Source organism: Cryptomeria japonica, chromosome 3 (assembly GCF_030272615.1).
Source record: "Cryptomeria japonica chromosome 3, Sugi_1.0, whole genome shotgun sequence".
Classification (NCBI taxonomy): domain Eukaryota; kingdom Viridiplantae; phylum Streptophyta; class Pinopsida; order Cupressales; family Cupressaceae; genus Cryptomeria; species Cryptomeria japonica.
Window position 1 is genome coordinate 151,314,680 of NC_081407.1, and position 18,238 is coordinate 151,332,917.

The following is an 18,238-nucleotide window of genomic DNA, read 5'->3' on the forward strand; positions in this document are numbered from 1 at the left end:
GAGACGGCTGTCCCGCAGCTTTCACCTCATGTTTTGAGGCACGAGGGTGGCCAGTTACCCAGACGGATGCGATGTTGGAGGCTTGGCATGTGCCTCAGCCCGTCGTGGAGAGTAGGGTGACGACTCTCGTCCGGGAGATTGAGCAGGTTTACAGGGAGGCCTACTATGCCTTCCGCCAGACACAGCATGAGTCTGCGGTTCGCGAGGCTGCTCGAGTTGAGTTAGAGTAGGACATGGCCAGACAACAAGCCTCGTGGGCAGCCGAGAGATCAGAGTTAGTAGCACAGCTTGAGACAGCCCGCGCAGAGAAGGTTGCGGTGGGCGCCCGTCTTTCGGAGGAGCAGAGTGCGCGGAGTCTCGTCCAGCAGGAGTTAGATGTTGTTCAGGCCCAGTTGGTTCGCATGACAAAGTCGGCCGATACCAAGGAGAAGGAGCTACTGGAGGCTGCGCTTATGGTGAAGACGGCCTTAGAGAAGGTGTTGGTGGCAGAGCGGGATGTGGCAGCACGCACCCAACAGGTCTATGAGCTCCGCGCCCGCCTGGCGGCCCAGACACCCGCATCTCACCCTTCGACTTCAGGGACGCTTCCTCAGCCCCCTCCTTGACTTTATCTTGGTTGTATATTTATATTACATTGTCTCCATTTTGTTGTTAGTCGTCAGAGACAACTTCTTTTTTGGGGGGGATGATGTTATCGGGAAAAAGTGTATAGTTAGTAATGTTAATTATCAATAGTTAGTTAGCCGACGGGTAGGTAGTTGGAGTCGCGACGGTTGTGTCGCACCCTTTCGGCAGTCATATATTGTATCACCTCCGGGTGTTGGAGGACATGTAAGATGTACGACAGATATAATATGAACATCCTTTGACATTAATGGAAAGCTTATTCTGGTACTTCTTTTGTATTTGCTTTGTGCATTACTGTTCGATTTCTGTATTCTTCTTGTTTACCCAATGAGGTAAACAAAAGTATGGTATAAAAGCCTCCTCTAAGAAGCCTACAACGAGGGCAAAGGTGATTGCATCAGTTTCAAACAGCAAGGATTGAATATTGTTTCATTTAGAGAGCATGATTTGAGAAATTTGAATCAAGTGAAAGGGAAAGCAGGCAATTTGCAGCAGTGAAATTGTAAATTGCGAGACAAATGAAATGACTCCACAAGAGAACAAGAAAATATTAATTTGTACATGGATTTCTGCCGGTGTGGAAATATGCATGGAAAGGAAGTAAATACCTTTTCAGTTTTCATAGCAATATTCTATGCATATTCCAACAAGGGAAACACTAGTTGAACAAAATCCAGATCTGGGTGCAATTTCCTATTTCTACTTGTTTCATTCATCAGAGTAAGTGTGGAATTGCAGTTTGATAAGAGCTAGGAAATAAAATTTTCTTTGCAAACAGCCAGCATCAGAAACTCCAGTACAAAAAATCTAGCACAAGAAACTCTAATTGCGTGAGAAAAGCAATTTGTATGAAAGAATCTGAAAGAATTTTGTTTATTAGAAAATTCAAGGACTAGAATTGCAGTAAAAAAATATATGATTCAAGAATCTATTATGGAGCAAATACCCCTCGCTCATGATTTGATCTGCATCCATGTATCTCCTGTGGAAAGACTCTTAATTCTGTGGAGCATTGTGTCATGCCCCCGCCAAAACGCCAGATCATGGCATATTGAAATTGTTGTCTAGGTGATTAAAGTATATAGTAGTGCCCATGCAGTTAATAAAATAATAAAAGAAAGCAGCTCTAGTCATAAATGCAGCGTTAGCAAAATAATTAATTAAAATTAAATTATATTTTCCATGCCCCCGCCAAAACGCCAGATCATGGCATATTAAAATTGTTGTCTAGGTGATTAAAGTATATAGTAGTGCCCATGCAGTTAATAAAATAATAAAAGAAAGCAGCTCTAGTCATAAAGGGAGCGTTAGCAAAATAATTAATTAAAATTAAATTATATTTTCCAAGGGCAGCTACAGTGAAAGGTGGTGACTCTTTCACCAATAAGATATAAAGGAGAGATTACTCCATGAGAAGAAAGCATGAACCAATGGAAGAATAAATATTATGACTGTTTACCGGTAAACTACAGCCAAAGAGGACGAAAACCTTCCAAGGTGAATTGACAGTTTTAAGGACGAAACCCTTAAATACTCGTAGCAATTTAAGGAGGAAAAACCTTAATTGTCATTGCTGAGGAAAGGACGAATTATTACACGAAAAACTCTGATTCGGGCAGATCTGAAAGCAATTCCAAAGTTAAGGACGAAAACCCTTAATCGCCATTGGTGTGTTATGGACGAAAACCTCTGGTTCAGGCAGATCTGAAAGCACTTTCAAAGTAGATATACAAGAGGAAATCATAAAAGTTTGAACGAGAATTACAGCAGATAATCAAGATATGATTTATTTTTAAAATTATGTAATTAATTATTAATCTGAGTACTATAACAAATTCATAATTTTAGACAAAGACATATTTATAAATTTAATTCAATTAGCATTTTAAGTAAAGATCATGGTTTTAGAGAAAAAATTAGAAATGTACTAGAAAGGGACATTAAACATTGTTATGCTCAATACCCCCTATTAAGTCTATGATGAGCATGTATTTTGGTTAGATTGCCCAAGTCAGGTGGCAGTCAAAAGTGTGCAATTGTTGTCCAGGTTCTATATATGATTCCTGGCTGAGGATATGATAACATCGCAGATAATTATATTCAGTATGGATTTGTACTATATGCAGTTGATCATATACCAGCATTGTGACACAATCATAGTTTGGATTAGGCTTCCCTGTCAGTTCTGACTACTTTCTGGACTGTTCAGTAGTTGATTTCTTTTTTCTAATGATGCTTGTCATGCAGATCAGTGCATTTGTTTCTTTTTCAGACCAATCCAGGAGACATAAGATAAGCTTTGAGTCTCCTAAATAATACTTCATCTCATGATCTAAGTACCACAAAGAACTATTGCAAGTATTCTACTTCAACAATAGACAATGACACTGAATTCTGCTCCAAGAAATCACTCTACCACCATCTAAACTTCTTCTATTATCTGCATTACAAATTCATTTCATATTTGGCTCACCTCTTCTGCATCTTCATCCAAAACTCACATTGGGAGCACAAGCTTCTTGAACAACAATGCTGAAGACAATTCAACACCCAAATCTTTAAGGGGTTTCATAATATTTTTAGGCAAATCTCCCCCCAGACACAACATTGAGCTTAATTGCCAGAAAAATCAGCACCGAGGGTGCAGATCCAATCATAAACATATCTTAATCTGATTTCTTCATCCATAGCATCTTCAACTTCTCTTTAAGATCAATCTTCTTTTCCAGATCAGTAGACTTCTCATTCCTTTCTCTGCAATACTTAGCAATATGCCCAATCTTGTTACAATTATAGCATACCAAACCTTGTTGTAGTCCACTTCCATTCATTCTGCTATCACAATTCCTTCTGAATCTTCCATTAGACCTGCACTCAATGGACTTGTGCCCATACATATTGCAAGTATAGCAATATCCCTTGAAAGATTGAACATTCCTAACATACCTTGCATTCATATTTCCATTCCATATTATTCTACTTCTGCACATGTTAGCATTATGACCAAACTTATTATAAGCATAACATCATTTATTGAATGGATGTGATCCCTTTTGATTTTTGCACTCACTTATTTTATGTCCAAGTTTATTACATGCAAAACAATTACCATTGAAAGATGATGAGTACTTGGTATGAGCAGAAGACTTCCTAAAATTCCTTTTGTTCCGGACCACAGTAAGTTCATGTTGATTTAATTCATTTTTTATCTTTGCTTTTTCTTTATCATCTTTATTCAACTAGCTTGTGAACGTCCTCTTGATTTTTGTCTCTCTTGTTTATCATTGCAGGTACATGTTCTAATGTCCGACTTTCCTCTATCTAATTCAGATCCTCTTCAACCATCTTTATCCAACTTTTAGCTTCTGGAACTTTCTCTTCTTCTGCATCAACAGGATAAACCTCATTCTCAAGTTCAAGTGCAGTTTCAATCTGATTCCATTCTTCACAAACTTGCGCCAGCAAACAATTGCTTCCACTGTTATCCTTCACATAGTTAACATTTCCATTTGTTCTCATACCTTCTACAACTAATTTCTTGGTACCTCTTTAATTTCACATCCGGACTCTTTAAATATGACCTCATAACCTTTATTGCACATCCAACTTACACTCAACAAATTATGTCTCAAACCTTTGACATAGTAAACATCATCAATCTTATGTTTACTATCAATTGTAATGCATCCTTTTCCACATATAGATGCAACTTCCTCTCCTGCAAATTTCATCAATCCACCATCATACTTCTCAAGGTTAATGAACTTCCCTTTATCACCTGTCATATGGTTTGAGCAACATGAGTCAATGATCCAAGCCTTTTGTTCAACTTTAGCATGCAAAGAAGCCTTTTCTTTTACAAGGTTTCCACTGTTCTTCATATTTTCAATTGAATCATCACCATCTTCATCTTCTGATATGTGTATCTCCATTAAACAAAAGCCTCTTTTTCGTTTATCTTTGTCATTTGTCTTCTTATTTCTTTCACTACTTTTGTATCTATCCTTCCTTTCATCATCATCATCGTCATCAAATCTTTTGTAACCTTCCTTATACATGCATCTAGAAGCATAATGACCAATTCTAGTACAATTAAAGCATTTCAAAGGTAACATACCTTTGTACTTCCTGGTTCTTCTTTTCAGTCTTCTTACAAATTTTGCTTCAAGCTCATCCATCTCTTCTCTTGCTTCCAGTTCATCTCTAGGCTTCTTTGAAACATGAATCCTGCTTCTCTCCTTTCGTTTTTGATATCATTCATCTCAACAATCTCAAAAGAAAATAGTGAACCAAGGAGTTGGTCCAATGTGTACTTATCCAGATCATGGCTCTCCTCAATAGCAAACCTCTTGGGCTTGTAGGGTTTAGGCAGTGTCAACAATACTTTTTTCACAACATTACTTTCTTCTATTTTTCCACCAAAACTTTTGATAGCATTTACAACTTCATTTATGCCTGTGTACATAGCCTTCAACGAGCTCATCATCAGACATCCTTAGGTTCTCAAATTTGTGCTTCAAATTTGTAAATTTAGCTTGCTTTGATTTCAGACCACCTTCATATACAGTTCTCAACTTCTCCCAAATTTCTTTAGCAGTCTTCAATCCCACAACCCTACTAAACACTTCATCACTTAATGTGACGTCCCAATCTCTATGATATTTAGAGATTGTAGAGGATTAGCATATCATTTGACCCTTGTAGGCTAATGGTGTGTTTTGAGGGTCCAGTTTGAGCAATCATGAGCTCCTCAGGTGGCAGTTGACAGTATTTCTCATCTCCTGACCTTTGGTTCCTTTTGAGGCAGTGTTATTCAAAGGTTTTTGGCTTTGTTTGAGGGTACTTACTATTTACAGTAAGTCAGTGGGTTGTTAGAGGCCAACCTTACTAATTTTAGTAAGGCATCCAGATGAACAGTGGACACAATGGGCTACCCTATGGTGTTTACAGAATTGAGAAATAATACCTGAGAAGTAATGGTTATTATTAGAGTTATGATATTTTAATTATTATTAAAGGTATAGTTATACTTTAATAATAATTAATTAATTATTATTAAAGTTAAACTTTAATAATAATTAATTATAAGTGAATAATAATGATTAATATTTGGACTTTATATTAAAAGGGACATTTAATGAAATAAAGTCAAATAATAATTCATAAGTTGGACACCCACTTTGCACTTATTAAAAATGGCCTAGGTGAGGCATTTAATGAATTAATGAAATATTAAATGCTTTTTGGGAAAATCGAGCCATATTGGAGAAGTAATAAAAGCGCCTTAATGAATTATTTGTTCATTAAACACTTGAGAATTTCGATGAAGTTTGTCTATGAGCTTGAGACCAAGGGATTCAGCATTTCAGCATTGGAAAATGGAAACTCTTCAGTGTTTGTGCAATTTTGAGGCTATGAGATACCAGTTGAATTATTGCCAGGAGTTGGTTTCATCCAAAAGCCAAAATAGAGCACATTGGTGAAGTTTTCAAGAGTTTATTTCAAGGGTTTGAAGAGTAAATCATTCAAAGAGCAGATAAATCTTGAAGGTTGGATTTATGAATTGCTGGCACACATATCCAAAGCCGTACCTTCTTCTAGGGCTGGCGTGTCTTCTTAAGATCAAAGCGCCTTGGGACTTCAACATATTTCTTCATTGCAGAGGCATCTACATTGCTGCTATGTCTCCCTTGGCATCATCGATTTATAACAGTATATTACTCCAGGATCATTACTTGCATTTTTATTGTCTAATGGAATAAATCTGATCGCTGTCATCAATAGTGTTGTAGGTGCACATTTTATATCAGTCATTGGAAAGACCTTTGATTATAAGCCAAGAGTCTTGGCATTGCATTTAGATCAGTTGTATATCAGCATTATACTTGGTTTGCATCTAAGAAGGAGATACAAGGTTTCATGCCACATGTTTGTCTAAATGTCTATTAGCTGTAAATGTCTTTTGTTGTACCTCATATTGGGTTGGAATCATAGAAACGGGACTCGCCCGGTCCAAGTCATGCTCGCCGAGTCTCTGGGACTCGGACTCGGACTCGTCCGAGTCTGGCGAGCGAACTCGCCAGACTCGCCGAGTTGGCGAGTTTGGCTCAAACTCGCTAGACTCGGCGAGTCCCGAGACCCAAACTCGGCTACTGGCTGGGTTAGTAAAATGACAAAAAAAATACATTTTAAAAAGCTTTTTTTAAATGAATGGTATCATCTTTGTTCACTACAACCTTTGCCTGAGAATGAGAAAAATTAGGGTTACAACATGTCAGCCAATAGAAAAATAACACCCGACACCTTTATTAAATAATAAGTTTTTTTGGCCTCGCGGGGCGCTGCCCCTTGACCCCACCTTGGGGGCGCTACCCCCAAACCCCCATCGAAAAATATGGGGGGAAACATAGAAGTAGGGAATATTTAAGCTCCGAGTCTGACACTGATTGGATCGACCAGGTAGATATAGAGGCTGAGACTGTAGCCATGGCAGAGGAGGAGCGGAGAGCACGAGCACAGACAGGAGATTCAGAGGCAAATAGTGACACGGATGTTCCTGATGTTGGTGAGCATGGCATGGTGTCACGGGGAGTGGCTATGGCTGTCGAATCATCCAGGACCTACCTTAGATGCCTTTGCAGGGGGCCGGGGCCGGAGGGTGCAGGCTCCTCTGAGCCATAGGCTTGTAGTTGTATTTACCTTTGGTATTTGTATGAAACATTTGATGATGATCATATGATGACATGGATTTTTTATTCCATGAGTTTTGTAATATTGTATACATTTGACAATATTTATATATCTATGTTTGTTATTTCCTTCAACTACAATTTGCGTTTATGCTTATGTGATTGATGTATACTTGTGTATGTAATCAAATGAGTCGAGTTTGATGATGTTATTGTGTCTTTAAGGTGTATTCAATAAAGGGTGCCTGAAACAAGTTTTAAATCTTTAAAAATCTCTAAATTTCTTGAGTTTTTCACTTTCCCGAGTCCAGCCGAGTCTGGAGCCGAGTTTGATGCCGAGTCCCGAGTTCGAGTCCAAGTCCGAGTCGGCCTTGCCGAGTCCAAGCCGAGTCCGAGCCGAGTCCGAGTCCTGTTTCTTTGGGTTGAATAGATGCATGCCAAGTGTTTGATAATTTGCCAAGTAGTTGTAGTTAATATTTTCAGTCACTTATATGCATGTAAAAAGTCATATAAAAAAACAGTTGGCATATCATTTCTATATCATTGTTAGTCAATCTTGCACTGTTAGAAGCATTCAAAAAAAACGTCAATTGCAGCATACAAAACCAAAAACAATACAAACAGAAACACCCAACTAGCAAGCATACAGGTTGCAAGCAGAGTGTTTGTCAAATTGTCTAAGGCAAAAGATTAGGGGTTTGCATCAAATTTGCCAAGCAACTGACAATAGCAACCCTAGTCTTTGTATTATTCTCAAAATCTTTTATCTCATCCAAAATCTATGTAGGACCATTTTGTGGACCAATCTTGATAATTTCCCATATTCCCTTCAGTGGAGACTCCAACTGAATTTTCATTCTCTTTACAATTAGAGTAATTTGTACCTTCAAACATCGGTGCTTTGAAATTCAAATCCTATGCCATTTTGGACCTACCTCAAGTGGTTAAGCTTCTCAAGAAGGGACCAAGCTCTGATACCAATTGTTGAACACACAGCAAGACTGAGAGGGGAGCTGAATCAAAACTGATCTCTAACTCATCTTTATTTCTGATTTATTAAACTTCTAATCACTGCTAACATATTAAAATAATGAAATCATGAAAGCATAAAACACAATCAACTCATGAACACCAGATTTGTGGAAAACCCAAGAAGGGAAAAACAACGGTGAGAATCACACTCACAATTGACCATACAAAGAACAGACCAGCATAACTCACATGTGGAACAAAAACAACACCAAAGATTCGAACTAGAACACTGCATGAACCAAAAAAGCATGTCCTCCAAGCTACAACACTTGAATTCACATATCCACAAGCCACCAAGCAAATACCAAACCAGTCTGACAAACACTCTCACTACCAAAGAACAACAACAACTAATCTCATCATTTCAGCAACCAAAGGACTTTCAAACTTGATAGTACACCATTCACATAACATTAATATTATATCCAAGTCCGCACACCATACTCTTCACAATCCGAAATAGAACATTCTTCCACTAGGGCATTAAATACTCTTTCCTACATATTGAAACTTCTACTACACTAATCTTCCGACCAACTTTATATATCTTACTATAACATCAATGATAACACAACCTCAACTAATATACGAATCAAACTCAATAGTAACATCAAGTAGCACATATTGATATCATACATATCTGATCATCTTCCACAACAAACTTCAACTGAGGCACCGATCAAACTCAACAATAACACCAAATTTTGACACTCTTATTCAACTGTACAAAATAGAGAAACCTTTGTATGCTTGCATGACAATATAATAACATCTCACTTGTCACCAACTGTAACCAACAATAGTTTGCACAACTGCCCTTCATAATGCCAAGATGACAAAAGAGAGAGTGAAGAGAGCAAAATGATCTTTGTATTGGACAAAATGATGCTTTTAGGGGCATTTTAGAGTTTTTGGATGCAAAAATAAAGTTTTAAAATGTCGTTTTTGTTACTTTTTGGCACTCAGCACCTTTGGGTACCCTAGGTACACCTAGCTATGCACCCTAAGCGAACCCAGGCATACCACAGAGCGCACCCATACCCAGTACGGGTGCAAGAGGCCTTAAGGGCATACCCGATAACTTAGCTTTGGTACATAGTTGGATAGAATACCAATTTTGTGTATTCACATATAGGTTTTGATCGAGTCCAATAAAAACCCATCCGTGATGAAACCCTTGCACTCCTCTCCTCATCAAAACCAACTTCACCACCAACTCCAAAACTTGGAATCCATTCCATCTTCAACTAGGCCAAAAGACTACAAATGCTACAACAAATTACATTACTACAAAGAGCTTTCAAATGCCTTTCCAACATTTAAAGAATGAAATCAAATGAAGTACTTGTAACAAAATAATGACCTTTGAAATATCATTTTGCATATCTTGCCTATTACAATCAAATGGATGTAATGTATAACCTAATTGTTTCAAACTCTAAATTATGTATTCTAAAAAATATTAATAAGTGACCTAAAGCCAATTTTTGTCAGGACTCTTACAACATAGATGAAAATTTAAAAAACGTCAAAGATCCATCACAAAAATGTCCTTTTACACCAAAAACTTGTTGAATATTTTCTCCTCTTCAAGAAAGAAGTAACTAAGAAATGCCAAAAATTAAAATAAAGTCGATCGCTTGCTTTTGTTGCCACAACTTTGTACACCAATTGGATGCAAGGGACCAAAACTTGTTCCTTCTGATGTTGTTGGCTACCATACCTACTTTGGTTACCACAACTTTGAACACCTAATGGATGCAAAGGACCAAACTTGATGTTTTTAATGCCCTAGGCTGTCATAGCATTCATTTAATAGATCATTCGCACACAACTCCAGGATATTAGTGAATGTCCCCAACTACATAGAACAATATCTATTCAAAAAAAATTCAGAAAACAATATATGACATGAGATCTCATTAAGTGGATATTGTTGGGGCATACCTTTATTTATACGCTAATTATTACAACAATATATAGCCTACCATGCTAGCATCAATCCTAAGATATACCATAGATACGGTAATTTTAAGGACCCAATAAAGTGAGTTTTACAACTCTAAACAACAAATCTTTTTTTAGTTTAAAATGTAAACATATTGTAGGAATTTATAGTACGTACAATTTTTCGTATCAGATGTATGTTAGGTTTTTTTTTTCTTTTAATTTATGTATAATTATATTATATATACATATTAATAAATGCATATGATAAAAAGAGGATTCTATCAAATTCACTACAACAACTTATATAAGAATTTTTCAAATATATAATTAGATTTTTTATTTTCTATTTAAAATTTGTTTATTTTCCAAACAAAACCAGAACTTCCTCAAAATCTCAAACTTACAAAGCCTCAACTCCTCACGAAGAAACCAGACTTTTCAAACATTGCAGCTATAATAAATTACAGACAATATATATGGGCATTATATACTACCACTATTATCTATACATAAAGGATTTAAGAATGGTACCTAAATATAGTTGGTTCTCTAAGAAAAGCCAAACGGTAATGCTAAATTATGTTAAAATTCACATGGGCTAGAATAATAATGTGTTATGTTAAAATAATAGTGAGTTGTTACTACAACTCATGTAGTTATCATGGGTATTAGGAATGTTACATTATTAAGTTTGTTATAGCTTATTGCATTATCATGTGTAGGTTAATATATTGGGTATACAAATATTTGTTTGTAATGAGCTGTTAAAACAACTCAATATATTTAGGTAAGTCATTTTAGGGAGTTTCCTATAAAATAGGATGTGAAAATCCTATATGTAATGTGTTTCATAGAAAGAAAATGAAGCACAATATTATATATGTAGAAATTTGCAGGCTTCTTTTTGGCTCTATCCAAATTTGCAATATGATATCAGAGCATTCTCATCTTGTGCCTATGTAGCTGAAATAATTAACATTTATTTTAGCTGAAGATATCAGAGAATTTATCCTTCCTATACCTGTGAGTAGTTTGCAGCACCATTTTTTTAATGGCAAATAATGTTAAATTTAAAATGGCATTTCTTTATACCAGATTAACACAGTCGCAATAAAACTGCAATATCCTTGTCATTTCATAATGAAATTTAAAAATTCAAAGTGTTTAGGAAAGCTAATGTAGGGTACAATAAAACCTAGAAATGGTTTAAAAATATCTTCGGTATTGATTTAGCAGGCTAAAGCAAAAATTAGTGGCTATGAGTTATGACGTGGTAATTCATTTTTGAATGCCATCAACTACAAGTAAAAAAAACAATATCACATCATCGGAGCAGTATATTAGTAAAAGGCATCCACCAAGATAGAGAATTCATGTTTGTGAAGGAATTTAATGATCTGATATCATAAAATTTTCAACGTTCTTGCATTCTCCCTGTTGGACATCTGCTACAGTTGCTCTAAAATTTAAATTTCAGTTTGTTTGTTAAATTGATTTCCTTTGAAGTTTCACTGAAGCTTATTTCAAACACAGTAACTGCTTTTTTCAGTTTACATATTATGGGAGAAGCATACCTTGCATGGCCAGAGATGGCATTCTCTTTTCAAGCCGAGTCATTTAATAATTTGATTTTATTTAGTTAGTTTTTAAGGTTAAGTTTTATCATTTTGTTTAGAATAGGATCCAATTTTTATTTTTGATGTATGAGTCATTAATAATTGTATCATCAAAATATGTGTCAGAATTCAAATAATAAAGAAAAAGAAGAAATATTGCCTCAATTTTAAATGGATGCACTATCGCTTGTACGTGACATCCACCTTGTGGGGGGAGCATTCTAAAATTGAGCCTCAAGTAAAAACTTGCTTAGTAGCAAACAAATTGGAGGTTGGAAGCATTGGAGGTAGGAGGTCCATTTCTATCTTGAGCTAGCTTCTCACTCAGAGATGATACATTGCATGAGAAGCACCCATTTTATTTGTGTCCCTTCATGGAGCGAGGGGGGGCTTGGCATTTTTAGCAATACTTGTGGGTACAGTTCATGTATTCACTTTGGTGTGTTCCTTTTGTATAGTAGAGGATGAATGGTTCTCATTGCACTGGAGGAGAGATTTTGACACACTCGAAGAAGATGTGACCTCTCAAAGGAGAGTTGTTCTCTCATATGCAGCATTGAGGAGGGATTTTGACACGTTCAAAAGGAGATGTGGACTCTCAAAGGAGAGTTGTTCTCTCATGTTGTACAAAAGTTTTCCAAGTTTGACTGTCGAGAGATCTACTGATGAATTCAGTTTGGTGTTTCTTGGGTGAGAGGAGAATTGGTGAAGGAGCTTCATCAAAGTCTCACAAAGGGCTGTTGTGTTAATTCCTTGCACTATTCCATCCTCTTTTAGGATTGATATATTGAGGATAATATGGGCATCAACGATATTATAAACAATTGTAAAGGAGAGCAACTGGTGAGATCTTCTATCTATTACAATGCTTGGAAGTGTGGTCAATTGATGATAAGTTCACTAGAAGTGAAAGCGAGATAAATTCTCATATGTAATAATGTAGGTAATCATGTGCAGCAAGATCCAGATAGCAGTATGCAAACCTAAAAGTCATATGATGAACTTTCTCCTCATGTTCACACTAGAAGAGGGTATTAGGAAATTATGTTAGTGTTCACATGGGTTAGAAACTTAGAAATTAGAATAATAATGTGTGTTATGTTAAAATAAAAATGAGTTATTACTACAGCTCACGTAGTTATTATGGATGTTAGGAATATTAAATTATTAGGTTTGTTATAGTTTATTAAATTATCATCTGTAGGTTAATATATAGGTTATATAGATATTTTTGTGTATTGAATTGTCAAAACAATAACAACTCAATAAATTAAGGTAAGTCATTTTAGCGAGTCAATCCTATACATATGTCATGTATTTGATAAAAGGAAAATGATGCACAGTATTATTTGTGAAAAAATTTGCAGGCTTCTTTTTGGCTGTATCCAAATTTGCAATAAGTTACAGACATATTTTCTTTCAGAAGTACGCTTCAAGTTACATGAGCAATCTAGGTTCAACCTGTAGAACTCCTTGACTCTCAAAAAGCTACACTGGTATATAATTCTACTTATAGGAAATAAGGGTTTAACATTATTTCCCTCAGTTTATATCTGATCACTTCAAGTCAGCACTATCCAGGATTCTAGTTTCACAGACTTCCTGTACTCTATGTCATAAAATGTTATTATATTCCAACTTCAGTTTGAAAATCAAAAACCAAAACAAACAGCATCAAAAAGAATTTGGAAATGAATCTTCACTCTACAAGTAGATATCCAGACATCCAATAATAAGCAATATGTGTAATACCTATCTGCCGTTGTCATATCTTCATTGTGCATTCCCTCTATTTTTGTAGAAATATCTTTATCCAAATTGTGGAAAAGAATATGCTTTACAACTGACTTTTTGAATACTGAAGCAATACACTCAATGGTAGCCTGGCAGCAGAGAACACGTAACAAAAATTAGTTTGAAAATATATCCGTAAAACATATAAAATGAGACGAAAAAAAAAAACCAGATCATAATTAAGATTTTCTATGGTGTGTATCTCCAAGCCTTGTGGAATTTGAATTATATGTTCTTCTACAAGTTTATAGTTTATGTCTCTAAGTTTTAGAATGTATTAATAAAGTGCAACTTCTGAACTGATTCAACAAAGCAGGATACTATAATATACTAAAATTTGTTAAAGAAGTAGCTAAACCATGAGCGATATCTGCAGTTAAAGAAGAAGCAGAAGCACAATAAATTTACTACATGATAATAAAATAATGGCATTCATGCTATTTCAAGGCTTTATATTCATATACAATATATAATTTATATCAAAACAAACATAAAAATTTGTGGACAAGAGGAAGTTGAAAAAAAAAGTGTGGCAGATCAACTTGAGCCTCTCCTAGAAATGTTAATGATCCGTATAAGTTAATCTCACTACATCGATTTCGACCTCTATGTCTAGTAGGATTCACAAAACCCTTCCTATCAGACTCTCCCTAGAATCAAAACATTGGACAAGTTTAAATCATAGTTGCCAAAAACACACATGGATTTTAAATTCCTAATTCTAAACAAAATTCTTGGATTTCATGTATAAAATCATCAATAAATGTAATTCAAGTGTTAGTTTGAGCTGACTTTGGATGAATCCTATTCATTGCTACTGTAGATATTTATCAAAATCGTAATGACCATTATATTTTCACGATGCTTCAAGGTTGAAGCCTTTCCAACATAGGTGAGCATGTTATGGACCTAATTAATCTTAACTAGTTATTGATGATCCTATTGAGTGATCTCTTTAATCTGCATATAATTAACAAATCACTATATTCATTTATTATATTTCTACCTGTTCTTCTATTCTTATTTTTAATTTTATGTTCAGTATATAAATATAAAAAATTTGTTGTGTATGTACCTTGTAGGTGTTGTGCATTTCGCACACACACCCCTATCCCAGACAGGGGGGCCCCGTGCCTTGAGTCTACCTGTTACGAAGAGAGAAAAGCCGAAAGTATCTCAGGCCAAGTTTTAGGTGTTCAAAGGGCAACCAAAGTGAAGTCGCCGTCCCTTCAGCATTCGCCAATGAAACCCCGAGAAATACCTGAGGATGCCTATGTGGTGATTAATAACGCAAAATAAAATAGAGAGAAGGTCGCGCATTTCCAGTTAAATGGCCGAGTTTGCAAGCATAGGAAGGGAGTCGCTTTTTCTTTTGGCGAAGTAAAAATCACACAAAATCTTCAAGAAACCCGAATTCGCCCATAAACCCGAGTTTTGCAGAAGACGAACAAAAAGATAAAATCGTGCAGCTTCTTCAGAAAGCCCGAAAATCATTGAAGAGAGGGGGAAATGTGAATGGAAATCACACAGTGAAGGGGGCGAAATGTCAACCAAAATCGCTCATTTCTCTTGAAAAACCTCGAGTCTAGTATCGATGAAGGCAAAACGTGAAAGGTAAAGTTGTTTATTTTTTGGCCTGTAAAACCCGAGAAATATCCCAACATCCCGTGAAAACCCTAAGTCGCACATTCCTTTCTCAAAGCGCAAAATAGAGAGCCAAGTTTTGCAGAGGGTTAAGACCAAAGTCACATAGTCTCTTAGAAAATCCCGAGATTTTACCAAGGCCATGATCCAGTTCGGCATTTTTTTATTTTAAAAAGTTTGCAAACCGAAAGTTAAAACCGCCCATTTTAGGCTAAATGGCTGAATTTTATATTCTATCATGAGGCGTTTGAACTTCAAAACAAATCACTCAAAGCCTCCAAAAAAGCCGAGTGTTGCAAAGTGTAAAGAAAGACATTCAATAGAAAAACGAAAAATCGCCATTTTAATCAAAAATGCCGAGTTAAGTAAACGCTCTCCCATTTTCGTTCAAAGTGCCGAGTTTCAAATTCAAAACGCAAAGTCTCACATTTTGGGCTAAAAGCCCGATTTTCCATAACCAAGGGATGAAGCACAAGTTCGCTCATTTAATAAAAATATTGTCGAGTTTTATGGCTAAAAGGGCGTCTAAAATAAAGTCTTTCATTTCAAGTGAAAATCGCACATTCTTCCCAAAATGGCCAAATTTCATCTAACAAAAGAAAAAATAAAAAGTTCGGTGCCTTTTGGAAGTTCGCAACTAATGAAGCCGAAATCACTAGCAAAGGGGTAAAGGAAATTCGACATTCTTATCAATTTTGTAAGACATAGTAAAATTAGCCATTTCAACCTACAATCGTGAATGTCGTCAAGAAAGAGGCGTTATAAACCAAACTCAGCTATTTTGCTAAAATCGCAAAAAACAAAGTTGCACATTTCAATTAAACGCCGAGTCAAAGAAAGCCAAATCATTTAATCCAAGGGCCAGGTTTGCTTCAATAACGGACATTTAAAGTTAAATTTAACATTTGCTAATTTTTTTTATTTTTTTCAAAATGATTGATTTAGGTCAAAATTGATTGTTTGTAGATCGACGGTGTTGGAAAATGAGCTAGGGCAGCAACCTGAAGCGCAAAGTGAAGACTGGATCGCGATCGACATAGAGAGGCAAAAATATCGTGCATAGTATCCAGATGACAGTCCCAAGTGCTACCAATGAACAACGCACCACCGAGTGTAAAACAAAGCATGGAGAAACGCACCACCATGGAGCGACAAGTTGAAGCCCCCAGCAAGACTGAAGACAAAGAACACTCAGAATGCTACAAAATATGCATTCTCAGAAATACACAACTAGAATTAATTCCAAAAAGTCAATTTGCAAAACTAAATTGTTTAATGTAAAGGACTGCCTGTGGGCCCCTCCTAATGTATTTAACATGAGGGGACACAGGTCAGTTATTTCCAACTACCGGATTGACCTAAATTGATGCCAAACAATTGTAGGTAGTTGAGAATGTGGTTGGGAGGACAACTGAAGAGTTAATAAGCATGGGTTAAAGCTGCCAAGTTCTAGAAGGCAGATCAGGGCCCTTGGATGCAGTCAATCCTGGCCTCTGGTTCAATTTATAAAATCTATAAAGGAGATGATGCCTCTCATTGTAAAGAGTTAGAATTAGTTAGATTTATAGGAGTTAGAATAGTTAGATGCAATTTGCTGATTTAAAATAGAGTAGAACTGCAGCAGAAATTGTTGTAGTAGCAGTTAAAATCAAAATATGAACATTGATTTGGTGTTTGTTATTTTGGTTTTATTCTGTTTGCATGGTTTCCTTCCAACTAGTTAAAAGTAGAGGTCAATGATTTCAATGGCAAAATGTGGGGGGTATTTGATGCATTTCCGGTTCATACCATTGGGGGCTTGTTGATTGTAGGTCATCGTGCATGGTTAGTCTGAACCTTACTTGTGCTTAGTTCAATCGTATGTATTCATTTTAGGCTGCGATAGAGTTGGGCGCCTAAATGAGTATCTCCGATCTGAAAATCCTTCATCTCTTTGGTACTTGCACCGTTCTTGTCGAGTTGTGAGGGTGTCTCTGGTGAAACAAGAATCGGTTTATGGAAATCTATCTACTCGTAGCACTAGTCGTTCCTATCATTGCACTTAGGATCCCTAAATCCTTCCCTTTTGCTTTTATTTTCCATAGTCTGAGAATCGCAGCATCTTGGATGCAGACCAGCTTGTTGTAAACGTAAGTCCCCTTTGTTTCCAGCAAAACACATCAACCACTAAACTATCCGCAGTCATGAACTGACATTTGGAACCTTGAGGTTGTCCCCTTTGATCAATTAAAACAGCATTAGGGATTCCTTATACAAGAGAGGCTAGGGTACTCAATAACATTCTATTCTGCGTTGACCGAAGAGAGTTGGGAATCCAACTTTAGCCACGTCAACAGTAGGTACATGACATAAAAACAAACCAACAACAATGGCAATTTTCCAACAACTTCCATGAATATGCACTGCCATTGTTTGTTGCTCAGTTTTGTTTATAGCTTTTAAATAAAAAACAACCTAATCATAGAGGTGGAAGAAGATCCACAAAAAGCATTAGATAGATGATAAGATATATGCAGGGAGTAATCACAGACTAGCAACAAACTGATGAAGACAGCTTACCCATTTCAACTATTTCAGCCTGACAAGTTTTGACATTTCACATCACCATCATGCTGTGCAAAATTCTGATTTCAAAAGTGGCAACTCGGGAGAATCTTAACTACTACTGTCACGACCACAAAATAGGATAACAATATTCCCAGACCTTTTTTTCAGATCTTGACTTAAAAAGTTATGCAATTTCATCTCTCATATCATCTGCTCTTGCACATCTTGACTACAAAGGAGCACAAAGGCCATGGCATGTTTAAGAACTTTAACACTTAATCAAAAGGGTAATAGTTTCTCTTGCAAGTTACACATAGCTTGGCTCCTGGTGAAGATGCT

At 36.2% G+C, this 18,238-nt stretch overlaps 1 protein-coding gene across 3 annotated transcripts in view; it reads right to left on the bottom strand.

The window, feature by feature from the left end:
• LOC131067795 (uncharacterized) overlaps positions 1-18,238 on the bottom strand; it is a 149,655-nt gene that overhangs the window by 83,804 nt on the left and 47,613 nt on the right. For all 3 annotated transcript variants that reach the window (XM_058002951.2, XM_058002950.2, XM_059218118.1), the window contains exon 8: positions 13,667-13,797. In XM_058002951.2, coding sequence (XP_057858934.2) covers positions 13,667-13,797 — 131 coding nt within the window. The remainder of the gene's footprint in view (positions 1-13,666; positions 13,798-18,238) is intronic.